We start from the raw sequence: 24,000 nt of genomic DNA, 5'->3' as shown, positions 1-24,000 counted from the left end.
GGACACTCTGGACACTCTGACACTCTGGACACTCTGACACTCTGGAAACTCTGACACTCTGACACTCTGACACTCTGGAAACTCTGACACTCTGACACTCTGGACACTCTGGACACTCTGACACTCTGGAAACTCTGACACTCTGGAAACTCTGACACTCTGGACACTCTGACACTCTGGACACTCTGACACTCTGGAAACTCTGACACTCTGACACTCTGACACTCTGAAAACTCTGACACTCTGACACTCTGGACACTCTGGACACTCTGACACTCTGGACACTCTGGACACTCTGACACTCTGACACTCTGGAAACTCTGACACTCTGACACTCTGGACACTCTGGACACTCTGGACACTCTGACACTCTGACACTCTGGAAACTCTGACACTCTGGAAACTCTGACACTCTGGACACTCTGACACTCTGGACACTCTGACACTCTGGAAACTCTGACACTCTGACACTCTGGACACTCTGGACACTCTGGACACTCTGGACACTCTGGACACTCTGGACACTCTGGACACTATAGACACTATGGACACTATGGACACTCTGACACTCTGACACTCTGGACACTCTGACACTCTGGACACTCTGGACACTCTGACACTCTGGAAACTCTGACACTCTGGACACTCTGGACACTCTAGACACTCTGGACACTCTGGACACTCTGGACACTCTGACACTCTGACACTCTGGACACTCTGGACACTCTGGACACTCTGACACTCTGGACACTCTGACACTCTGGAAACTCTGACACTCTGACACTCTGGACACTCTGGACACTCTAGACACTCTGGACACTCTGGACACTCTGGACACTCTGGACACTCTGGACACTCTGACACTCTGGACACTCTGACACTCTGGAAACTCTGACACTCTGACACTCTGGACACTCTGGACACTCTGGACACTCTGGACACTCTGGACACTCTGACACTCTGGACACTCTGACACTCTGGAAACTCTGACACTCTGACACTCTGGACACTCTGGACACTCTGGACACTCTGGACACTCTGGACACTCTGGACACTCTGGACACTCTGGACACTATAGACACTATGGACACTCTGACCGGAGCTAAGATGGCACCGCCTCGTTGCTCTCGCTGCTGATGAGTCATCGCATTAAAAACACAGACAAACGTAAATCATTCTATTTATGTTCAAAACCTTTTACAGACAGTGTTCCTTTCTCTGACCACTGCTGCTGCTGACCCCATCACACACGTGACCCCATCACACACGTGACCCATCACACACGTGACCCATCACACACGTGACCCATCACACACGTGACCCCATCACACACGTGACCCCATCACACACGTGACCCATCACACACGTGACCCATCACACACGTGACCCCATCACACACGTGACCCCATCACACACGTGACCCATCACACACGTGACCCATCACACACGTGACCCATCACACACGTGACTCCATCACACACGTGACCCCATCACACACGTGACCCCATCACACACGTGACCCATCACACACGTGACCCATCACACACGTGACCCATCACACACGTGACCCCATCACACATATGACCTCATCACACAAGTGACCCCATCACACACGTGACCCCATCACACAAGTGACCCCATCACACACGTGACCCCATCACACACGTGACCCCATCACACACGTGACCTCAGCACACACGTGACCCCATCACATACGTGACCCCATCACACACGTGACCCCATCACACACGTGACCCCATCACACACGTGACCCCATCACACACGTGACCTCAGCACACACGTGACCCCATCACATACGTGACCCCATCACACATGTGACCCCATCACACACGTGACCAAGTGTCACCAAGACGTAGAACACGCTCCATGAGGACGTGTTCTGGTGTCATGTATGTCATGTGTTCTGGTCTCATGTATGTAACATGTTCTGGTGTCATGTATGTAACGTGTTCTGGTGTCACGTATGTAACGTGTATGTAACGTGTTCTGGTGTCACGTATGTAACGTGTATGTAACGTATTATGGTGTCATGTATGTAACGTGTTCTGTAATGTGTTCTGGTCTCATGTATGTAACGTGTTCTGGTGTCATGTATGTCACGTGTTCTGGTGTCATATATGTAATGTGTATGTAACGTGTTCTGGTGTCATGTATGTCATGTGTTCTGGTCTCATGTATGTAACGTGATCTGGTGTCATATATGTCACGTGTTCTGGTGTAATGTATGTAACGTGTATGTAACGTGTTCTGGTGTCATGTATGTAACGTGTTCTGTAACGTGTTTTGGTGTCATATATGTCATGTGTTCTGGTGTCATGTATTAAACATGTTCTGGTGTCATGTATTAAACGTGTTCTGGTGTCATGTATGTCATGTGTTCTTGTGTCATGTATGTCATGTGTACTGGTGTCATGTATGTCATGTGTTCTGGTTTCATGTATGTCATGTGTTCTGGTGTCATGTATGTCATGTATGTCATGTATGTCATGTGTACTGGTGTCATGTAAGTAACGTGTTCTGGTGTCATATATGTCATGTGTTCTGGTGTCTTGTATGTCATGTAACGTGTTCTGGTGTCATGTATGTAACGTGTTCTGTAACGTGTTCTGATGTCATGTATGTAACGTGTTCTGTAACGTGTTCTGATGTCATGTATGTAACGTGTTCTGTAACGTGTTTTGGTGTCATGTATGTCATGTGTTCTGGTGTCATGTATTAAACATGTTCTGGTGTCATGTATTAAACGTGTTCTGGTGTCATGTATGTCATGTGTTCTGGTGTCATGTATGTCATGTGTTCTTGTGTCATGTATGTAACGTGTTCCGGTGTCATGTATGTCATGTGTTCTGGTGTCATGTATGTCATGTGTTCTGGTGTCATGTATGTCATGTGTTCTGGTTTCATGTATGTCATGTGTACTGGTGTCATGTATGTCATGTGTTCTGGTTTCATGTATGTCATGTGTTCTGGTGTCATGTATGTCATGTATGTCATGTATGTCATGTGTACTGGTGTCATGTAAGTAACGTGTTCTGGTGTCATATATGTCATGTGTTCTGGTGTCTTGTATGTCATGTAACGTGTTCTGGTGTCATGTATGTAACGTGTTCTGTAACTTGTTCTGGTGTCATGCATGTAATGTGTTCTGGTGTCATGTATGTAACGTGTTCTGGAGTTATGTATGTCATGTGTTCTGGTGTCATGCATGTCATGTGTTCTTGTGTCTATGTTATGTGTTCTTGTGTCATGTATGTAACGTGTTCTGGTGTCATATATGTAATGTGCATATGTAACATGTAACGTGATTATTTCATATGAGATCATGAAAATAGAATCACTTCAGATTCACACGGAACTGTGACTTTTACTGATGAAGACGAGGACGATGACTCATGAGAGGAAGAGAGAGAGATGAGGAGGGAGAGAGCGGGAGAGAGAGAGAAGAGGGGAGAGAGGATGGAGAGAGAGGAGGAGGAGAGAGAGAGAGGAGGAGGGAGAGAAAGAGAGAAGAGGGGAGAGAGAGAGAGGAGGAGGGAGAGATAGAGAGCGAAGAGGGGGAGAGAGAGACAGGAGGAGGGAGAGAGAGAGAGAGAGAGAGAGAGAGAGAAGAGGGGAGAGAGGATGGAGAGCGAGAGAGAAGAGGAGGAGAGAGAGAGAGGAGAGAGAGAGACGAGGAGGGAGAGAGAGAGAGAAGAGGGGAGAGAGAGAGAGGAGGAGGGAGAGATAGAGAGCGAAGAGGGGGAGAGAGAGACAAGAGGAGGGAGAGAGAGAGAGAGAGAGAGAGAGAGAGAGAGAGAAGAGGGGAGAGAGGATGGAGAGCGAGAGAGAAGAGGAGGAGAGAGAGGGAGGAGAGAGAGAGACGAGGAGGGAGAGAGAGAGAGAAGAGGGGAGAGAGAGAGAGGAGGAGGGAGAGATAGAGAGCGAAGAGGGGGAGAGAGAGACAAGAGGAGGGAGAGAGAGAGAGAGAGAGAGAGAGAGAGAAGAGGGGAGAGAGGATGGAGAGAGAGGAGGAGGAGAGAGAGAGGAGGAGGGAGAGAAAGAGAGAAGAGGGGAGAGAGAGAGAGGAGGAGGGAGAGATAGAGAGAGAAGAGGGGGAGAGAGAGAGAGGAGGAGAGAGAGAGACGAGGAGGGAGAGAAAGAGAGAAGAGGGGGGAGAGAGAGAGAGGAGGAGGGAGAGATAGAGAGAGAAGAGGGGGAGAGAGAGACAGGAGGAGGGAGAGAGAGAGAGAGAGAAGAGGGGAGAGAGGATGGAGAGAGAGAGAGAAGAGGAGGAAAGAGAGAGAGGAGGAGGGAGAGAGAGAGAGAGAGGAGGAGTGAGAGAGAGAGAGAGAAGAGGGGGAGAGAGAGAAAGAGAGAGAGAGAGAGGAGAGAGACGGGGGGAGAGGATAATTGCAGCTTCATTTAGTGGAAAATTAATATGAACAAACAAACACAGCTGCAGACGATAGATGAGGTTAAAGGGGAGGGATGAGAGCGTTAAAGGGGAGGGGTGAGAGTGTTAAAGGGGAGGGGTGAGAGGGTTAAAGGGGAGGGATGAGAGCGTTAAAGAGGAGGGGTGAGAGCGTTAAAGGGGAGCGGTGAGAGGGTTAAAGGGGAGGGGTGAGAGCGTTAAAGGGGAGGGGTGAGAGCGTTAAAGGGGAGGGGTGAGAGCGTTAAAGGGGAGGGATGAGAGCGTTAAAGGGGAGCGGTGCGAGGGTTAAAGGGGAGGGGTGAGAGCGTTAAAGGGGAGGGGTGAGAGCGTTAAAGGGGAGGGATGAGAGCGTTAAAGGGGAGGGGTGAGAGCGTTAAAGGGGAGGGATGAGAGCGTTAAAGGGGAGGGGTGAGAGCGTTAAAGGGGAGGGATGAGAGCGTTAAAGGGGAGGGGTGAGAGCGTTAAAGGGGAGGGGTGAGAGCGTCAAAGGGGAGGGATGAGAGCGTTAAAGGGGAGGGGTGAGAGAGTTAAAGGGGGGGTGAGAGCGTTAAAGGGGAGGGGTGAGAGCGTTAAAGGGGAGGGGTGAGAGCGTTAAAGGGGAGGGGTGAGAGCGTTAAAGGGGAGGGGTGAGAGCGTTAAAGGGGAGGGGTGAGAGCGTTAGAGGGGAGGGGTGAGAGCGTTAAAGGGGAGGGGTGAGAGCGTTAAAGGGGAGGGGTGAGAGCGTCAAAGGGGAGGGATGAGAGCGTTAAAGGGGAGGGGTGAGAGAGTTAAAGGGGGGGTGAGAGCGTTAAAGGGGGGGTGAGAGCGTTAAAGGGGAGGGGTGAGAGCGTTAGAGGGGAGGGGTGAGAGCGTTAGAGGGGAGGGGTGAGAGCGTTAAAGGGGAGGGATGAGAGGGTTAAAGGGGAGGGATGAGAGCATTAAAGGGGAGGGGTGAGAGCGTTAAAGGGGAGGGGTGAGGAGATGACTCACTGCAGATGGAAACAGGATTCAAACTTCTGTGCTCAACATCAACCTGAAGCTCAGTGTGTTTCAGACGTATCTCATGTATCTGTGTGTTTAGTTTAGTTTATGTTAGTTTAGTTTGTTAGCATTAGCATTAGCACAGAGAGCTAGTGTTAATGCTAATGCTAAAAAACAGTAGTTTTACAGTCATGTTTGAGAGGTAAACAGAATGGTCCATGTCAGTGACACAAACACAGAACAGTGATTTTAATATTCATGTTCATCATTCAGACTCATTATGATTATGATTATGATGATTATGATTATGATTATGATTATGATTATGATGATTATGATTATGATTATGATTATTAGACACAAGTAAACATCTGACCGTAAACACTGCAGTCTGGGCTTTATCACCTGTTTTTACAGGATTTCATTTTAGAATTTAGAAACAGAACCACCCTCTCTCAACACTAACTTACAATCAATTATGCTAATGCTAATGCTAATGCTAATGCTAATGCTAATGCAGCGTGTCATTATTAAGTGAAGGACGTGAGTCACACTTTGAGTTTCCACCACGTCAGAGCTGAGTCACAGACACAGGTGAAAACATCCATCTGGTCAGAAACCATGAGGTCAGATGTGTTTATCCATCCACACATCCTCTCTCCCTTTCTTTCTCCCCCTCTCTTTCTTTCTTCCTCTCTCTCTCTTTCTCCTCCTCCCTCTCTTTCTTCCTCTCTCTCTCTTTCTCCCCCTCTCTTTCTTTCTTCCTCTCCCTCTCTTTCTTTCTTCCTCCCTCTCTTTCTTCCTCTCTCTCTCTTTCTCCCCCTCTCTCTCTTTCTTCCTCTCTCTCTCTTTCTCCCCCTCTCTTTCTTTCTTCCTCCCTCTCTTTCTTTCTTCCTCTCTCTCTCTTTCTTCCTCCCTCTCTTTCTTCCTCCCTCTCTTTCTTTCTCCCTCTCTTTCTTCCTCCCTCTCTTTCTTTCTTCCTCTCTCTCTCTCTTTCTTCCTCCCTCTCTCTTTCTTCCTCCCTCTCTTTCTTCCTCCCTCTCTTTCTTTCTTCCTCTCTCTCTCTTTCTTCCTCCCTCTCTCTTTCTTCCTCCCTCTCTTTCTTCCTCTCTCTCTCTTTCTTCCTCCCTCTCTTTCTTTCTTCCTCCCTCTCTTTCTTTCTTCCTCCCTCTCTTTCTTTCTTCCTCTCTCTCTCTTTCTTCCTCCCTCTCTTTCTTTCTTCCTCCCTCTCTTTCTTTCTTCCTCCCTCTCTTTCTTTCTTCCTCCCTCTCTTTCTTCCTCTCTCTCTCTCTCTCTCTCTCTCTCTCTCTCTCTCTTTGCTGAAGAGCGAGGGAGATTCTTCTGATTCTGATCTGACACAAACACGTGAGACAAACACGTGACACAAACACGTGAGACAAACACGTGACACAGAGTAAAGGACTTACCAGGTACCACTGCTGGTTCCACATGGGGTCAGTGAACAGTTTGTCCACAGACTCAGCTCTGAGCGCGGCTCGTTTGGACCTGGTCTTTTCGTATTGTTGCTCCGCCCACAACACCTGAGAAGAGAGAAGGAGGGGTTAGACTCCGCCCACAACACCTGAGAAGAGAGAAGGAGGGGTTAGACTCCGCCCACAACACCTGAGAAGAGAGAAGGGGGGTTAGACTCCGCCCACAACACCTGAGAAGAGAGGAGGGGTTAGACTCCGCCCACAACACCTGAGAAGAGAGAAGGGGGGGTTACACTCCGCCCACAACACCTGAGAAGAGAGAAGGGGGGGTTAGACTCCGCCCACAACACCTGAGAAGAGAGAAGGAGGGGTTAGACTCCGCCCACAACACCTGAGAAGAGAGAAGGAGGGGTTAAACTCCGCCCACAACACCTGAGAAGAGAGAAGGGGGGGTTAGACTCCGCCCACAACACCTGAGAAGAGAGAAGGAGGGGTTAGACTCCGCCCACAACACCTGAGAAGAGAGAAGGAGGGGTTAGACTCCGCCCAAAACACCTGAGAAGAGAGAAGGAGGGGTTAGACTCCGCCCAAAACACCTGAGAAGAGAGAAGGAGGGGTTAGACTCCGCCCACAACACCTGAGAAGAGAGAAGGAGGGGTTAAACTCCGCCCACAACACCTGAGAAGAGAGAAGGGGGTTTAGACTCCACCCACAACACCTGAGAGGCAATAGCAGTAGTATTTGCAGTAGCAGTAGTATTTGCAGTAGCAGTAGTTTTTGCAGTAGCAGTAGTATTTGCAGTAGCAGTAGCAGGAGTATTTGCAGTAGCAGTAGTATTTGCAGTAGCAATAGTTTTTGCAATAGCAGTAGTGTTTGCAGTAGCAGTAGTATTTGCAGTAGCAGTAGTTTTTGCAATAGCAGTAGTGTTTGCAGTAGCAGTAGTATTTGCAGTAGCAGTAGTATTTGCAGTAGCAGTAGTTTTTGCAATAGCAGTAGTGTTTGCAGTAGCACAGTAGCAGTAGTATTTGCAGTAGCAGTAGTTTTTGCAATAGCACTAGTGTTTGCAGTAGCAGTAGTATTTGCAGTAGCAGTAGTTTTTGCAGTAGCAGTAGTATTTGCAGTAGCAGTAGTATTTGCAGTAGCAGTAGTATTTGCAATAGCAGTAGTGTTTGCAGTAGCAGTAGTATTTGCAGTAGCAGTAGTATTTGCAGTAGCAGTAGTTTTTGCAATAGTTGTAGTATTTGCAGTAGCAGTAGTATTTGCAGTAGCAGTAGTTTTTGCAATAGCAGTAGTGTTTGCAGTAGCAGTAGTATTTGAAGTAGCAGTAGTATTTGCAGTGGCAGTAGTATTTGAAGTAGCAGTAGTATTTGCAGTAGCAGTAGTTTTTGCAATAGCAGTAGTATTTGCAGTAGCAGTAGTATTTGCAGTAGCAGTAGCAGGAGTATTTGAAGTAGTAGTAGCAGTAGCAGTAGTATTTGCAGTAGCAGTAGCAGGAGTATTTGCAGTAGTAGTAGCAGTAGCAGTAGTATTTGCAAAAGCAGTAGTAGGAGTATTTGCAGTAGTAGTAGTTTTTGCAATAGCAGTAGTGTTTGCAGTAGCAGTAGTATTTGCAGTAGCAGTAGTTATTGCAATAGCAGTAGTGTTTGCAGTAGCAGTAGTATTTGCAGTAGCAGTAGTTTTTGCAATAGCAGTCGTGTTTGCAGTAGCAGTAGCAGTAGTATTTGCAGTAGCAGTAGTATTTGCAGTAGCAGTAGTATTTGCAGTAGCAATAGCAGTAGCAGTAGTATTTGCAGTAGCAGTAGTAGTAGTAGTATTTGCAGTAGCAGTAGTAATATTTGCAGTAGTAGTAGTATTTGCAGTAGCAGTGGCAGTAGTATTTGCAGTAGTAGTAGTATTTGCAGTAGTAGTAGAATTTGCAGTAGTAGTAGTATTTGCAGTAGTAGTAGTAGTATTTGCAGTAGTAGTAGTATTTGCAGTAGTAGTAGTTTTTGCAGTAGTAGTAGTATTTGCAGTAGTAGTAGTAATATTTGCAGTAGTAGTAGTAGAATTTGCAGTAGTAGTAGTATTTGCAGTAGTAGTAGTAGTATTTGCAGTAGTAGTAGTAGTATTTGCAGTAGTAGTAGTAGTATTTGCAGTAGTAGTAGTATTTGCAGTAGTAGTAGTATTTGCAGTAGTAGTAGTAGTATTTGCAGTAGTAGTAGTATTTGCAGTAGTAGTAGTATTTGCAGTAGTAGTAGTATTTGCAGTAGTAGTAGTAGTATTTGCAGTAGTAGTAGTAGTATTTGCAGTAGTAGTAGTATTTGCAGTAGTAAGATAAGATAAGATATTCCTTTATTGTCCCACATGGGGAAATTTCATTGGTGCAACGCAGGTAGATCCAGAGGTAGATCCAGAAGAACAGATCACTTATAGGAAGTCTGAAAAACACTTTCAGTAGAAGATCTCCTATAAATAAAAAAAAACTCCCATAGACAAATAAATAAATAAATACATAAATACCATTGCATGTGATCACGACAGTAATTGCACATGAATATGTGTCACGACAGCACATGAATTGCACATGAATTTCACATGAATTGCACATGAATTGCACATGAATTTCACAGCAATTGCACATATGACAGAATTGCACATCAGTATTAGGTTAGGTCAGTATTGCGAGTGTTCAGTACTAACAGTTTTTGTTATAAAGTCTGACAGCAGCAGGAAGGAAAGACCTACGGAACCTTTCCTTCGCACATCGAGGGGAGTAGTAGTAGTATTTGCAGTAGTAGTAGTATTTGCAGTAGTAGTAGTATTTGCAGTAGTAGTAGTAGTATTTGCAGTAGTAGTAGTAGTATTTGCAGTAGTAGTACTTGCAGTAGTAGTAGTAGTAGTATTTGCAGTAGTAGTAGTATTTGCAGTAGTAGTAGTATTTGCAGTAGTAGTAGTAGTATTTGCAGTAGTAGTAGTATTTGCAGTAGTAGTAGTATTTGCAGTAGTAGTAGTATTTGCAGTAGTAGTACTCACCCTGTCGTCCTCGGACAGTCTCTTGCTCAGATGAACCGCACTGCGTTTCATTCTTCTCGGATGTCGTCTGTGTTTGAACAAGTAGTGATCATCCAGGGCCCCAATCTGAGCACAAGATGAGAGCTTCACATGTTAGAGCTTCACATGTTAGAGCTTCACATGTTAGAGCTTCACATGTTAGAGCTTCACATGTTAGAGCTTAACATGTTAGAGCTTTACATGTTAGAGCTTCACATGTTAGAGCTATACATGTTAGAGCTTCACATGTTAGAGCTTCACATGTTAGAGCTTCACATGTTAGAGCTTCACATGTTAGAGCTTCACATGTTAGAGCTTAACATGTTAGAGCTTTACATGTTAGAGCTTCACATGTTAGAGCTATACATGTTAGAGCTTCACATGTTAGAGCTTCACATGTTAGAGCTATACATGTTAGAGCTTCACATGTTAGAGCTTCACATGTTAGAGCTTAACATGTTAGAGCTTCACATGTTAGAGCTTCACATGTTAGAGCTTCACATGTTAGAGCTTCATATGTTAGAGCTTCACATGTTAGAGCTTCACATGTTAGAGCTTTACATGTTACAGCTTCACATGTTAGAGCTATACATGTTAGAGCTTCACATGTTAGAGCTTAACATGTTAGAGCTTAACATGTTAGAGCTTTACATGTTAGAGCTTCACATGTTAGAGCTATACATGTTAGAGCTTTACATGTTAGAGCTTCACATGTTAGAGCTATACATGTTAGAGCTTCACATGTTAGAGCTTCACATGTTAGAGCTTCACATGTTAGAGCTTCACATGTTAGAGCTTCACATGTTAGAGCTTTACATGTTAGAGCTTCACATGTTAGAGCTATACATGTTAGAGCTTCACATGTTAGAGCTTCACATGTTAGAGCTATACATGTTAGAGCTTCACATGTTAGAGCTTCACATGTTAGAGCTTCACATGTTAGAGCTTCACATGTTAGAGCTTCACATGTTAGAGCTTCACATGTTAGAGCTTTACATGTTACAGCTTCACATGTTAGAGCTATACATGTTAGAGCTTCACATGTTAGAGCTTAACATGTTAGAGCTTAACATGTTAGAGCTTTACATGTTAGAGCTTCACATGTTAGAGCTATACATGTTAGAGCTTTACATGTTAGAGCTTCACATGTTAGAGCTATACATGTTAGAGCTTCACATGTTAGAGCTTCACATGTTAGAGCTTCACATGTTAGAGCTTCACATGTTAGAGCTTCACATGTTAGAGCTTTACATGTTAGAGCTTCACATGTTAGAGCTATACATGTTAGAGCTTCACATGTTAGAGCTTAACATGTTAGAGCTTAACATGTTAGAGCTTTACATGTTAAATCTTCACATGTTAGAGCTTAACATGTTAGAGCTTCACATGTTAGAGCTTCACATGTTAGAGCTTAACATGTTAGAGCTTAACATGTTAGAGCTTCATATGTTAGAGCTTCACATGTTAGAGCTTCACATGTTAGAGCTTCACATGTTAGAGACTCAGAGACTCAGACTCAACCAGGACTAAACCAGGACTAAACCAGGACTAAACCAGGACTAAACCAGGTCTAAACAAGCACTCAACCAGGACTCAACCAGGACTAAACCAGAACTACACCAGGACTAAACCAGGAATAAACCAGGACTAAACCAGGACTACACCAGGACTACACCAGGACTACACCAGGACTGAACCAGGACTACACCAGGACTACACCAGGACTAAACCAGGACTAAACCAGGACTACACCAGGACTCAACCAGGACTAAATCATGACTACACCGGGACTCCACCGGGACTAAACCGGGACTACACCGGGACTACACCAGGACTACACCAGGACTAAACCAGGACTACACCAGGACTACACCAGGACTACACCAGGACTAAACCAGGACTACACCAGGACTAAACCAGGACTAAACCAGGACTACACCAGGACTACACCAGGACTAAACCAGGACTAAACCAGGACTACACCAGGACTACACCAGGACAAAACCAGGACTCAACCAGGACTAAACCAGGACTACACCAGGACTCAACCGGGACTCAACCAGGACTAAACCAGGACTAAACCAGGACTAAACCAGGTCCAAACAAGCACTCAACCAGGACTCAACCAGGACTAAACCAGAACTACACCACGCCTAAACCAGGAATAAACCAGGACTAAACCAGGACTACACCAGGACTACACAAGGACTACACCAGGACTGAACCAGGACTACACCAGGACTACACCAGGACTAAACCAGGACTAAACCAGGACTACACCAGGACTCAACCAGGACTAAACCAGGACTACACCGGGACTCTACCGGGACTAAACCGGGACTACACCGGGACTACACCAGGACTACACCAGGACTAAACCAGGACTACACCAGAACTACACCAGGACTACACCAGGACTACACCAGGACTAAACCAGGACTACACCAGGACTCAACCAGGACTAAACCAGCACTAAACCAGGACTAAACCAGGACTAAACCAGGACTACACCAAGACTACACCAGGACTAAACCAGGACTACACCAGGATTACACCAGGACTGAACCAGGACTAAACCAGGACTACACCAGGACTAAACCAGGACTACACCAGGACTAAACCAGGACTAAACCAGGACTACACCAGGACTACATCAGGACTACATCAGGACTAAACCTGGACTACACCAGGACTAAACCAGGACTAAACCAGGACTAAACCAGGACTAAAGCAGGACTACACCAAGACTACACCAGGACTAAACCAGGACTACACCAGGACTACACCAGGACTGAACCAGGACTACACCAGGACTAAACCAGGACAACACCAGGACTAAACCAGGACTACACCAGGACTACACCAGGACTACACCAGGACTAAACCAGGACTACACTAGGACTAAACCAGGACTAAACCAGGACTACACCAGGACTAAACCAGGACTAAACCAGGACTACACCAGGACTAAACCAGGACTAAACCAGGACTACACCAGGACTCAACCAGGACTAAACCAGGACTACACCGGGACTCCACCGGGACTAAACCGGGACTACACCGGGACTACACCAGGACTACACCAGGACTAAACCAGGACTAAACCAGAACTACACCAGGACTACACCAGGACTAAACCAGGACTACACCAGGACTACACCAGGACTACACCAGGACTAAACCAGGACTACACCAGGACTAAACCAGGACTAAACCAGGACTACACCAGGACTACACCAGGACTAAACCAGGACTAAACCAGGACTACACCAGGACTACACCAGGACAAAACCAGGACTCAACCAGGACTAAACCAGGACTACACCAGGACTCAACCGGGACTCAACCAGGACTAAACCAGGACTAAACCAGGACTAAACCAGGTCCAAACAAGCACTCAACCAGGACTCAACCAGGACTAAACCAGAACTACACCACGCCTAAACCAGGAATAAACCAGGACTAAACCAGGACTACACCAGGACTACACCAGGACTACACCAGGACTGAACCAGGACTACACCAGGACTACACCAGGACTAAACCAGGACTAAACCAGGACTACACCAGGACTCAACCAGGACTAAACCAGGACTACACCGGGACTCCACCGGGACTAAACCGGGACTACACCGGGACTACACCAGGACTACACCAGGACTAAACCAGGACTACACCAGAACTACACCAGGACTACACCAGGACTACACCAGGACTACACCAGGACTACACCAGGACTAAACCAGGACTACACCAGAACTACACCAGGACTAAACCAGGACTAAACCAGAACTACACCAGGACTACAACATGACTGAACCGGGACTACACCAGGACTACACCAGGACAAAACCAGGACTCAACCAGGACTAAACCAGGACTACACCAGGACTCAACCGGGACTAAACCGGGACTGCACCGGGACTACACCAGGACTACACCAGGACTAAACCAGGACTAAACCAGGACTACACCAGGACTACATCTGGACTAAACCAGGACTACACCAGGACTAAACCAGGACTCAACCAGGAATCAAACAGGACTAAACCAGGACTACACCAGGACTCAACCAGGACTAAACCAGGACTAAACCAGGACTAAACCAGGACTAAACCAGGACTAAACCAGGACTACACCAAGGCTACACCAGGACTAAACCAGGACTACACCAGGACTACACCAGGACTGAACCAGGACTACACCAGGACTACACCAGGACTACACCAGGACTAAACCAGGACTACAAAAGGACTACACCAGGACTAAACCAGGACTACACCAGGACTACACCAGGCCTAAACCAGAACTACACCAGGACTAAACCAGGACTACACCAGGACTACACCAGGACTACACCAGGACTACACCAGGACTAAACCAGGACTAAACCAGGACTACACCAGGACTACACCAGGACTAAACCAGGACTAAACCAGGACTACACCAGGACTACACCAGGACTGAACCAGGACTACACCAGGACTACACCAGGACTAAACCAGGACTACACCAGGACTCAACCAGGACTAAACCAGGACTACACCGGGACTCAACCGGGACTAAACCGGGACTACACCGGGACTAAACCAGGACTACACCAGGACTAAACCAGGACTACACCAGGAATACACCAGGATTACACCAGGACTAAACCAGGAGTACACCAGAACTACACCAGGACTAAACCAGGACTAAACCAGGACTACACCAGGACTACAACAGGACTGAACCAGGACTAAACCAGGACTACACCAGGACTCAACCGGGACTAAACCGGGACTACACCTGGACTACACCAGGACTACACCAGGACTAAACCAGGACTTAACCAGGACTACACCAGGACTACATCAGGACTAAACCAGGACTCAACCAGGACTCAACCAGGACTAAACCAGGACTACACCAGGACTCAACCAGGACTAAACCAGCACTAAACCAGGACTAAACCAGGACTAAACCAGGACTACACCAAGACTACACCAGGACTAAACCAGGACTACACCAGGATTACACCAGGACTGAACCAGGACTAAACCAGGACTACACCAGGACTAAACCAGGACTACACCAGGACTAAACCAGGACTAAACCAGGACTACACCAGGACTACATCAGGACTACATCAGGACTAAACCTGGACTACACCAGGACTAAACCAGGACTAAACCAGGACTAAACCAGGACTAAAGCAGGACTACACCAAGACTACACCAGGACTAAACCAGGACTACACCAGGACTACACCAGGACTGAACCAGGACTACACCAGGACTAAACCAGGACAACACCAGGACTAAACCAGGACTACACCAGGACTACACCAGGACTACACCAGGACTAAACCAGGACTACACCAGGACTAAACCAGGACTAAACCAGGACTACACCAGGACTAAACCAGGACTAAACCAGGACTACACCAGGACTAAACCAGGACTAAACCAGGACTACACCAGGACTCAACCAGGACTAAACCAGGACTACACCGGGACTCCACCGGGACTAAACCGGGACTACACCGGGACTACACCAGGACTACACCAGGACTAAACCAGGACTAAACCAGGACTACACCAGAACTACACCAGGACTACACCAGGACTAAACCAGGACTACACCAGGACTACACCAGGACTACACCAGGACTAAACCAGGACTACACCAGGACTAAACCAGGACTAAACCAGGACTACACCAGGACTACACCAGGACTAAACCAGGACTAAACCAGGACTACACCAGGACTACACCAGGACAAAACCAGGACTCAACCAGGACTAAACCAGGACTACACCAGGACTCAACCGGGACTCAACCAGGACTAAACCAGGACTAAACCAGGACTAAACCAGGTCCAAACAAGCACTCAACCAGGACTCAACCAGGACTAAACCAGAACTACACCACGCCTAAACCAGGAATAAACCAGGACTAAACCAGGACTACACCAGGACTACACCAGGACTACACCAGGACTGAACCAGGACTACACCAGGACTACACCAGGACTAAACCAGGACTAAACCAGGACTACACCAGGACTCAACCAGGACTAAACCAGGACTACACCGGGACTCCACCGGGACTAAACCGGGACTACACCGGGACTACACCAGGACTACACCAGGACTAAACCAGGACTACACCAGAACTACACCAGGACTACACCAGGACTACACCAGGACTACACCAGGACTAAACCAGGACTACACCAGAACTACACCAGGACTAAACCAGGACTAAACCAGAACTACACCAGGACTACAACATGACTGAACCAGGACTACACCAGGACTACACCAGGACAAAACCAGGACTCAACCAGGACTAAACCAGGACTACACCAGGACTCAACCGGGACTAAACCGGGACTGCACCGGGACTACACCAGGACTACACCAGGACTAAACCAGGACTAAACCAGGACTACACCAAGACTACATCAGGACTAAACCAGGACTACACCAGGACTAAACCAGAACTCAACCAGGACTCAACCAGGACTAAACCAGGACTAAACCAGGACTACACCGGGACTCAACCGGGACTAAACCGGGACTACACCGGGACTAAACCAGGACTACACCAGGACTAAACCAGGACTACACCAGGAATACACCAGGATTACACCAGGACTAAACCAGGAGTACACCAGAACTACACCAGGACTACACCAGGAATACACCAGGATTACACCAGGACTAAACCAGGACTACACCAGGACTAAACCAGGACTAAACCAGGACTACACCAGGACTACACCAGGACTAAACCAGGACTACACCAGGACTACACCAGGACTGAACCAGGACTACACCAGGACTACACCAGGACTAAACCAGGACTAAACCAGGACTACACCAGGACTCAACCAGGACTAAACCAGGACTACACCGGGACTCCACCGGGACTAAACCGGGACTACACCGGGACTACACCAGGACTACACCAGGACTAAACCAGGACTACACCAGAACTACACCAGGACTACACCAGGACTACACCAGGACTACACCAGGACTACACCAGGACTAAACCAGGACTACACCAGAACTACACCAGGACTAAACCAGGACTAAACCAGAACTACACCAGGACTACAACATGACTGAACCAGGACTACACCAGGACTACACCAGGACAAAACCAGGACTCAACCAGGACTAAACCAGGACTACACCAGGACTCAACCGGGACTAAACCGGGACTGCACCGGGACTACACCAGGACTACACCAGGACTAAACCAGGACTAAACCAGGACTACACCAGGACTACATCTGGACTAAACCAGGACTACACCAGGACTAAACCAGGACTCAACCAGGAATCAAACAGGACTAAACCAGGACTACACCAGGACTCAACCAGGACTAAACCAGGACTAAACCAGGACTAAACCAGGACTAAACCAGGACTAAACCAGGACTAAACCAGGACTACACCAAGGCTACACCAGGACTAAACCAGGACTACACCAGGACTACACCAGGACTGAACCAGGACTACACCAGGACTACACCAGGACTACACCAGGACTAAACCAGGACTACAAAAGGACTACACCAGGACTAAACCAGGACTACACCAGGACTACACCAGGCCTAAACCAGAACTACACCAGGACTAAACCAGGACTACACCAGGACTACACCAGGACTACACCAGGACTACACCAGGACTAAACCAGGACTAAACCAGGACTACACCAGGACTAAACCAGGACTAAACCAGGACTACACCAGGACTACACCAGGACTGAACCAGGACTACACCAGGACTACACCAGGACTAAACCAGGACTACACCAGGACTCAACCAGGACTAAACCAGGACTACACCGGGACTCAACCGGGACTAAACCGGGACTACACCGGGACTAAACCAGGACTACACCAGGACTAAACCAGGACTACACCAGGAATACACCAGGATTACACCAGGACTAAACCAGGAGTACACCAGAACTACACCAGGACTAAACCAGGACTAAACCAGGACTACACCAGGACTACAACAGGACTGAACCAGGACTAAACCAGGACTACACCAGGACTCAACCGGGACTAAACCGGGACTACACCTGGACTACACCAGGACTACACCAGGACTAAACCAGGACTTAACCAGGACTACACCAGGACTACATCAGGACTAAACCAGGACTCAACCAGGACTCAACCAGGACTAAACCAGGACTACACCAGGACTCAACCAGGACTAAACCAGCACTAAACCAGGACTAAACCAGGACTAAACCAGGACTACACCAAGACTACACCAGGACTAAACCAGGACTACACCAGGATTACACCAGGACTGAACCAGGACTAAACCAGGACTACACCAGGACTAAACCAGGACTACACCAGGACTAAACCAGGACTAAACCAGGACTACACCAGGACTAAACCAGGACTAAACCAGGACTACACCAGGACTACAACAGGACTGAACCAGGACTAAACCAGGACTACACCAGGACTCAACCGGGACTAAACCGGGACTACACCTGGACTACACCAGGACTACACCAGGACTAAACCAGGACTTAACCAGGACTACACCAGGACTACATCAGGACTAAACCAGGACTCAACCAGGACTCAACCAGGACTAAACCAGGACTACACCAGGACTCAACCAGGACTAAACCAGCACTAAACCAGGACTAAACCAGGACTAAACCAGGACTACACCAAGACTACACCAGGACTAAACCAGGACTACACCAGGATTACACCAGGACTGAACCAGGACTAAACCAGGACTACACCAGGACTAAACCAGGACTACACCAGGACTAAACCAGGACTAAACCAGGACTACACCAGGACTACATCAGGACTACATCAGGACTAAACCTGGACTACACCAGGACTAAACCAGGACTAAACCAGGACTAAACCAGGACTAAAGCAGGACTACACCAAGACTACACCAGGACTAAACCAGGACTACACCAGGACTACACCAGGACTGAACCTGGACTACACCAGGACTAAACCAGGACAACACCAGGACTAAACCAGGACTACACCAGGACTAAACCAGGACTAAACCAGGACTACACCAGGACTAAACCAGGACTAAACCAGGACTACACCAGGACTAAACCAGGACTAAACCAGGACTACACCAGGACTCAACCAGGACTAAACCAGGACTACACCGGGACTCCACCGGGACTAAACCGGGACTACACCGGGACTACACCAGGACTACACCAGGACTAAACCAGGACTAAACCAGGACTACACCAGAACTACACCAGGACTACACCAGGACTAAACCAGGACTACACCAGGACTACACCAGGACTACACCAGGACTAAACCAGGACTACACCAGGACTAAACCAGGACTAAACCAGGACTACACCAGGACTACACCAGGACTAAACCAGGACTCAACCAGGACTAAACCAGGACTACACCAGGACTCAACCGGGACTCAACCAGGACTAAACCAGGACTAAACCAGGACTAAACCAGGTCCAAACAAGCACTCAACCAGGACTCAACCAGGACTAAACCAGAACTACACCACGCCTAAACCAGGAATAAACCAGGACTAAACCAGGACTACACCAGGACTACACCAGGACTACACCAGGACTGAACCAGGACTACACCAGGACTACACCAGGACTAAACCAGGACTAAACCAGGACTACACCAGGACTCAACCAGGACTAAACCAGGACTACACCGGGACTCCACCGGGACTAAACCGGGACTACACCGGGACTACACCAGGACTACACCAGGACTAAACCAGGACTACACCAGAACTACACCAGGACTACACCAGGACTACACCAGGACTACACCAGGACTAAACCAGGACTACACCAGAACTACACCAGGACTAAACCAGGACTAAACCAGAACTACACCAGGACTACAACATGACTGAACCAGGACTACACCAGGACTACACCAGGACAAAACCAGGACTCAACCAGGACTAAACCAGGACTACACCAGGACTCAACCGGGACTAAACCGGGACTGCACCGGGACTACACCAGGACTACACCAGGACTAAACCAGGACTAAACCAGGACTACACCAAGACTACATCAGGACTAAACCAGGACTACACCAGGACTAAACCAGAACTCAACCAGGACTCAACCAGGACTAAACCAGGACTACACCAGGACTAAACCAGGACTAAACCAGGACTAAACCAGGACTAAACCAGGACTACACCAGGACTACACCAGGACTTAACCAGGACTACACCAGGACTACACCAGGACTAAACCAGGAATACACCAGGACTAAACCAGGACTAAACCAGGACTACACCAGGACTAAACCAGGACTCAACCAGGAATCAAACAGGACTAAACCAGGACTACACCAGGACTCAACCAGGACTAAACCAGGACTAAACCAGGACTAAACCAGGACTACACCAAGGCTACACCAGGACTAAACCAGGACTACACCAGGACTACACCAGGACTGAACCAGGACTACACCAGGACTACACCAGGACTACACCAGGACTAAACCAGGACTACAAAAGGACTACACCAGGACTAAACCAGGACTACACCAGGACTACACCAGGACTAAACCAGAACTACACCAGGACTAAACCAGGACTACACCAGGACTACACCAGGACTACACCAGGACTACACCAGGACTACACCAGGACTAAACCAGGACTAAACCAGGACTACACCAGGACTACACCAGGACTAAACCAGGACTAAACCAGGACTACACCAGGACTACACCAGGACTGAACCAGGACTACACCAGGACTACACCAGGACTAAACCAGGACTACACCAGGACTCAACCAGGACTAAACCAGGACTACACCGGGACTCAACCGGGACTAAACCGGGACTACACCGGGACTAAACCAGGACTACACCAGGACTAAACCAGGACTACACCAGGACTACACCAGGATTACACCAGGACTAAACCAGGAGTACACCAGAACTACACCAGGACTAAACCAGGACTAAACCAGGACTACACCAGGACTACAACAGGACTGAACCAGGACTAAACCAGGACTACACCAGGACTACACCAGGACTAAACCAGGACTACACCAGGACTCAACCAGGACTAAACCAGGACTACACCGGGACTCAACCGGGACTAAACCGGGACTACACCGGGACTAAACCAGGACTACACCAGGACTAAACCAGGACTACACCAGGACTACAACAGGACTGAACCAGGACTGAACCAGGACTACACCAGGACTACACCAGGACTAAACCAGGACTACACCAGGACTCAACCAGGACTAAACCAGGACTACACCGGGACTCAACCGGGACTAAACCGGGACTACACCGGGACTAAACCAGGACTACACCAGGACTAAACCAGGACTACACCAGGATTACACCAGGACTAAACCAGGAGTACACCAGAACTACACCAGGACTAAACCAGGACTAAACCAGGACTACACCAGGACTACACCAGGACTGAACCAGGACTAAACCAGGACTACACCAGGACTCAACCGGGACTAAACCGGGACTACACCTGGACTACACCAGGACTACACCAGGACTAAACCAGGACTTAACCAGGACTACACCAGGACTACATCAGGACTAAACCAGGACTCAACCAGGACTCAACCAGGACTAAACCAGGACTACACCAGGACTCAACCAGGACTAAACCAGCACTAAACCAGGACTAAACCAGGACTAAACCAGGACTACACCAAGACTACACCAGGACTAAACCAGGACTACACCAGGATTACACCAGGACTGAACCAGGACTAAACCAGGACTACACCAGGACTAAACCAGGACTACACCAGGACTAAACCAGGACTAAACCAGGACTACACCAGGACTACATCAGGACTACATCAGGACTAAACCTGGACTACACCAGGACTAAACCAGGACTAAACCAGGACTAAACCAGGACTAAAGCAGGACTACACCAAGACTACACCAGGACTAAACCAGGACTACACCAGGACTACACCAGGACTGAACCAGGACTACACCAGGACTAAACCAGGACAACACCAGGACTAAACCAGGACTACACCAGGACTACACCAGGACTACACCAGGACTAAACCAGGACTACACTAGGACTAAACCAGGACTAAACCAGGACTACACCAGGACTAAACCAGGACTAAACCAGGACTACACCAGGACTAAACCAGGACTAAACCAGGACTACACCAGGACTCAACCAGGACTAAACCAGGACTACACCGGGACTCCACCGGGACTAAACCGGGACTACACCGGGACTACACCAGGACTACACCAGGACTAAACCAGGACTAAACCAGGACTACACCAGAACTACACCAGGACTACACCAGGACTAAACCAGGACTACACCAGGACTACACCAGGACTACACCAGGACTAAACCAGGACTACACCAGGACTAAACCAGGACTAAACCAGGACTACACCAGGACTACACCAGGACTAAACCAGGACTAAACCAGGACTACACCAGGACTACACCAGGACAAAACCAGGACTCAACCAGGACTAAACCAGGACTACACCAGGACTCAACCGGGACTCAACCAGGACTAAACCAGGACTAAACCAGGACTAAACCAGGTCCAAACAAGCACTCAACCAGGACTCAACCAGGACTAAACCAGAACTACACCACGCCTAAACCAGGAATAAACCAGGACTAAACCAGGACTACACCAGGACTACACCAGGACTACACCAGGACTGAACCAGGACTACACCAGGACTACACCAGGACTAAACCAGGACTAAACCAGGACTACACCAGGACTCAACCAGGACTAAACCAGGACTACACCGGGACTCCACCGGGACTAAACCGGGACTACACCGGGACTACACCAGGACTACACCAGGACTAAACCAGGACTACACCAGAACTACACCAGGACTACACCAGGACTACACCAGGACTACACCAGGACTACAACAGGACTAAACCAGGACTACACCAGAACTACACCAGGACTAAACCAGGACTAAACCAGAACTACACCAGGACTACAACATGACTGAACCAGGACTACACCAGGACTACACCAGGACAAAACCAGGACTCAACCAGGACTAAACCAGGACTACACCAGGACTCAACCGGGACTAAACCGGGACTGCACCGGGACTACACCAGGACTACACCAGGACTAAACCAGGACTAAACCAGGACTACACCAAGACTACATCAGGACTAAACCAGGACTACACCAGGACTAAACCAGAACTCAACCAGGACTCAACCAGGACTAAACCAGGACTACACCAGGACTAAACCAGGACTAAACCAGGACTAAACCAGGACTAAACCAGGACTACACCAGGACTACACCAGGACTGAACCAGGACTACACCAGGACTACACCAGGACTAAACCAGGACTACACCAGGACTAAACCAGGACTAAACCAGGACTACACCAGGACTAAACCAGGACTCAACCAAGAATCAAACAGGACTAAACCAGGACTACACCAGGACTCAACCAGGACTAAACCAGGACTAAACCAGGACTAAACCAGGACTACACCAAGGCTACACCAGGACTAAACCAGGACTACACCAGGACTACACCAGGACTGAACCAGGACTACACCAGGACTACACCAGGACTAAACCAGGACTACAAAAGGACTACACCAGGACTAAACCAGGACTACACCAGGACTACACCAGGACTAAACCAGAACTACACCAGGACTAAACCAGGACTACACCAGGACTACACCAGGACTACACCAGGACTACACCAGGACTAAACCAGGACTAAACCAGGACTACACCAGGACTACACCAGGACTAAACCAGGACTAAACCAGGACTACACCAGGACTACACCAGGACTGAACCAGGACTACACCAGGACTACACCAGGACTAAACCAGGACTACACCAGGACTCAACCAGGACTAAACCAGGACTACACCGGGACTCAACCGGGACTAAACCGGGACTACACCGGGACTAAACCAGGACTACACCAGGACTAAACCAGGACTACACCAGGACTACACCAGGATTACACCAGGACTAAACCAGGAGTACACCAGAACTACACCAGGACTAAACCAGGACTAAACCAGGACTACACCAGGACTACAACAGGACTGAACCAGGACT

At 48.2% G+C, this 24,000-nt stretch overlaps 1 protein-coding gene across 1 annotated transcript in view; it reads right to left on the bottom strand.

Annotated features, from left to right (window-relative positions):
• The window catches only part of pcsk1 (proprotein convertase subtilisin/kexin type 1), a 57,548-nt gene that overhangs the window by 25,395 nt on the left and 8,153 nt on the right, over positions 1-24,000 (bottom strand). Inside the window, exons 2-3 of the mRNA XM_072459517.1 lie at positions 9,838-9,942; positions 6,820-6,933 (exon numbers count right to left, since the gene is read on the bottom strand). Coding sequence (XP_072315618.1) covers positions 6,820-6,933; positions 9,838-9,942 — 219 coding nt within the window. The remainder of the gene's footprint in view (positions 1-6,819; positions 6,934-9,837; positions 9,943-24,000) is intronic.

This window comes from Eucyclogobius newberryi, unplaced genomic scaffold (genome assembly GCF_026437365.1).
Source record: "Eucyclogobius newberryi isolate DKJ021-1_F unplaced genomic scaffold, fEucNew1.0.hap1 SCAF_23, whole genome shotgun sequence".
NCBI classification, from domain to species: domain Eukaryota; kingdom Metazoa; phylum Chordata; class Actinopteri; order Gobiiformes; family Gobiidae; genus Eucyclogobius; species Eucyclogobius newberryi.
The sequence above is the reverse complement of the archived record's forward strand: the minus strand, read 5'-3'. Positions and strand labels throughout refer to the sequence as shown.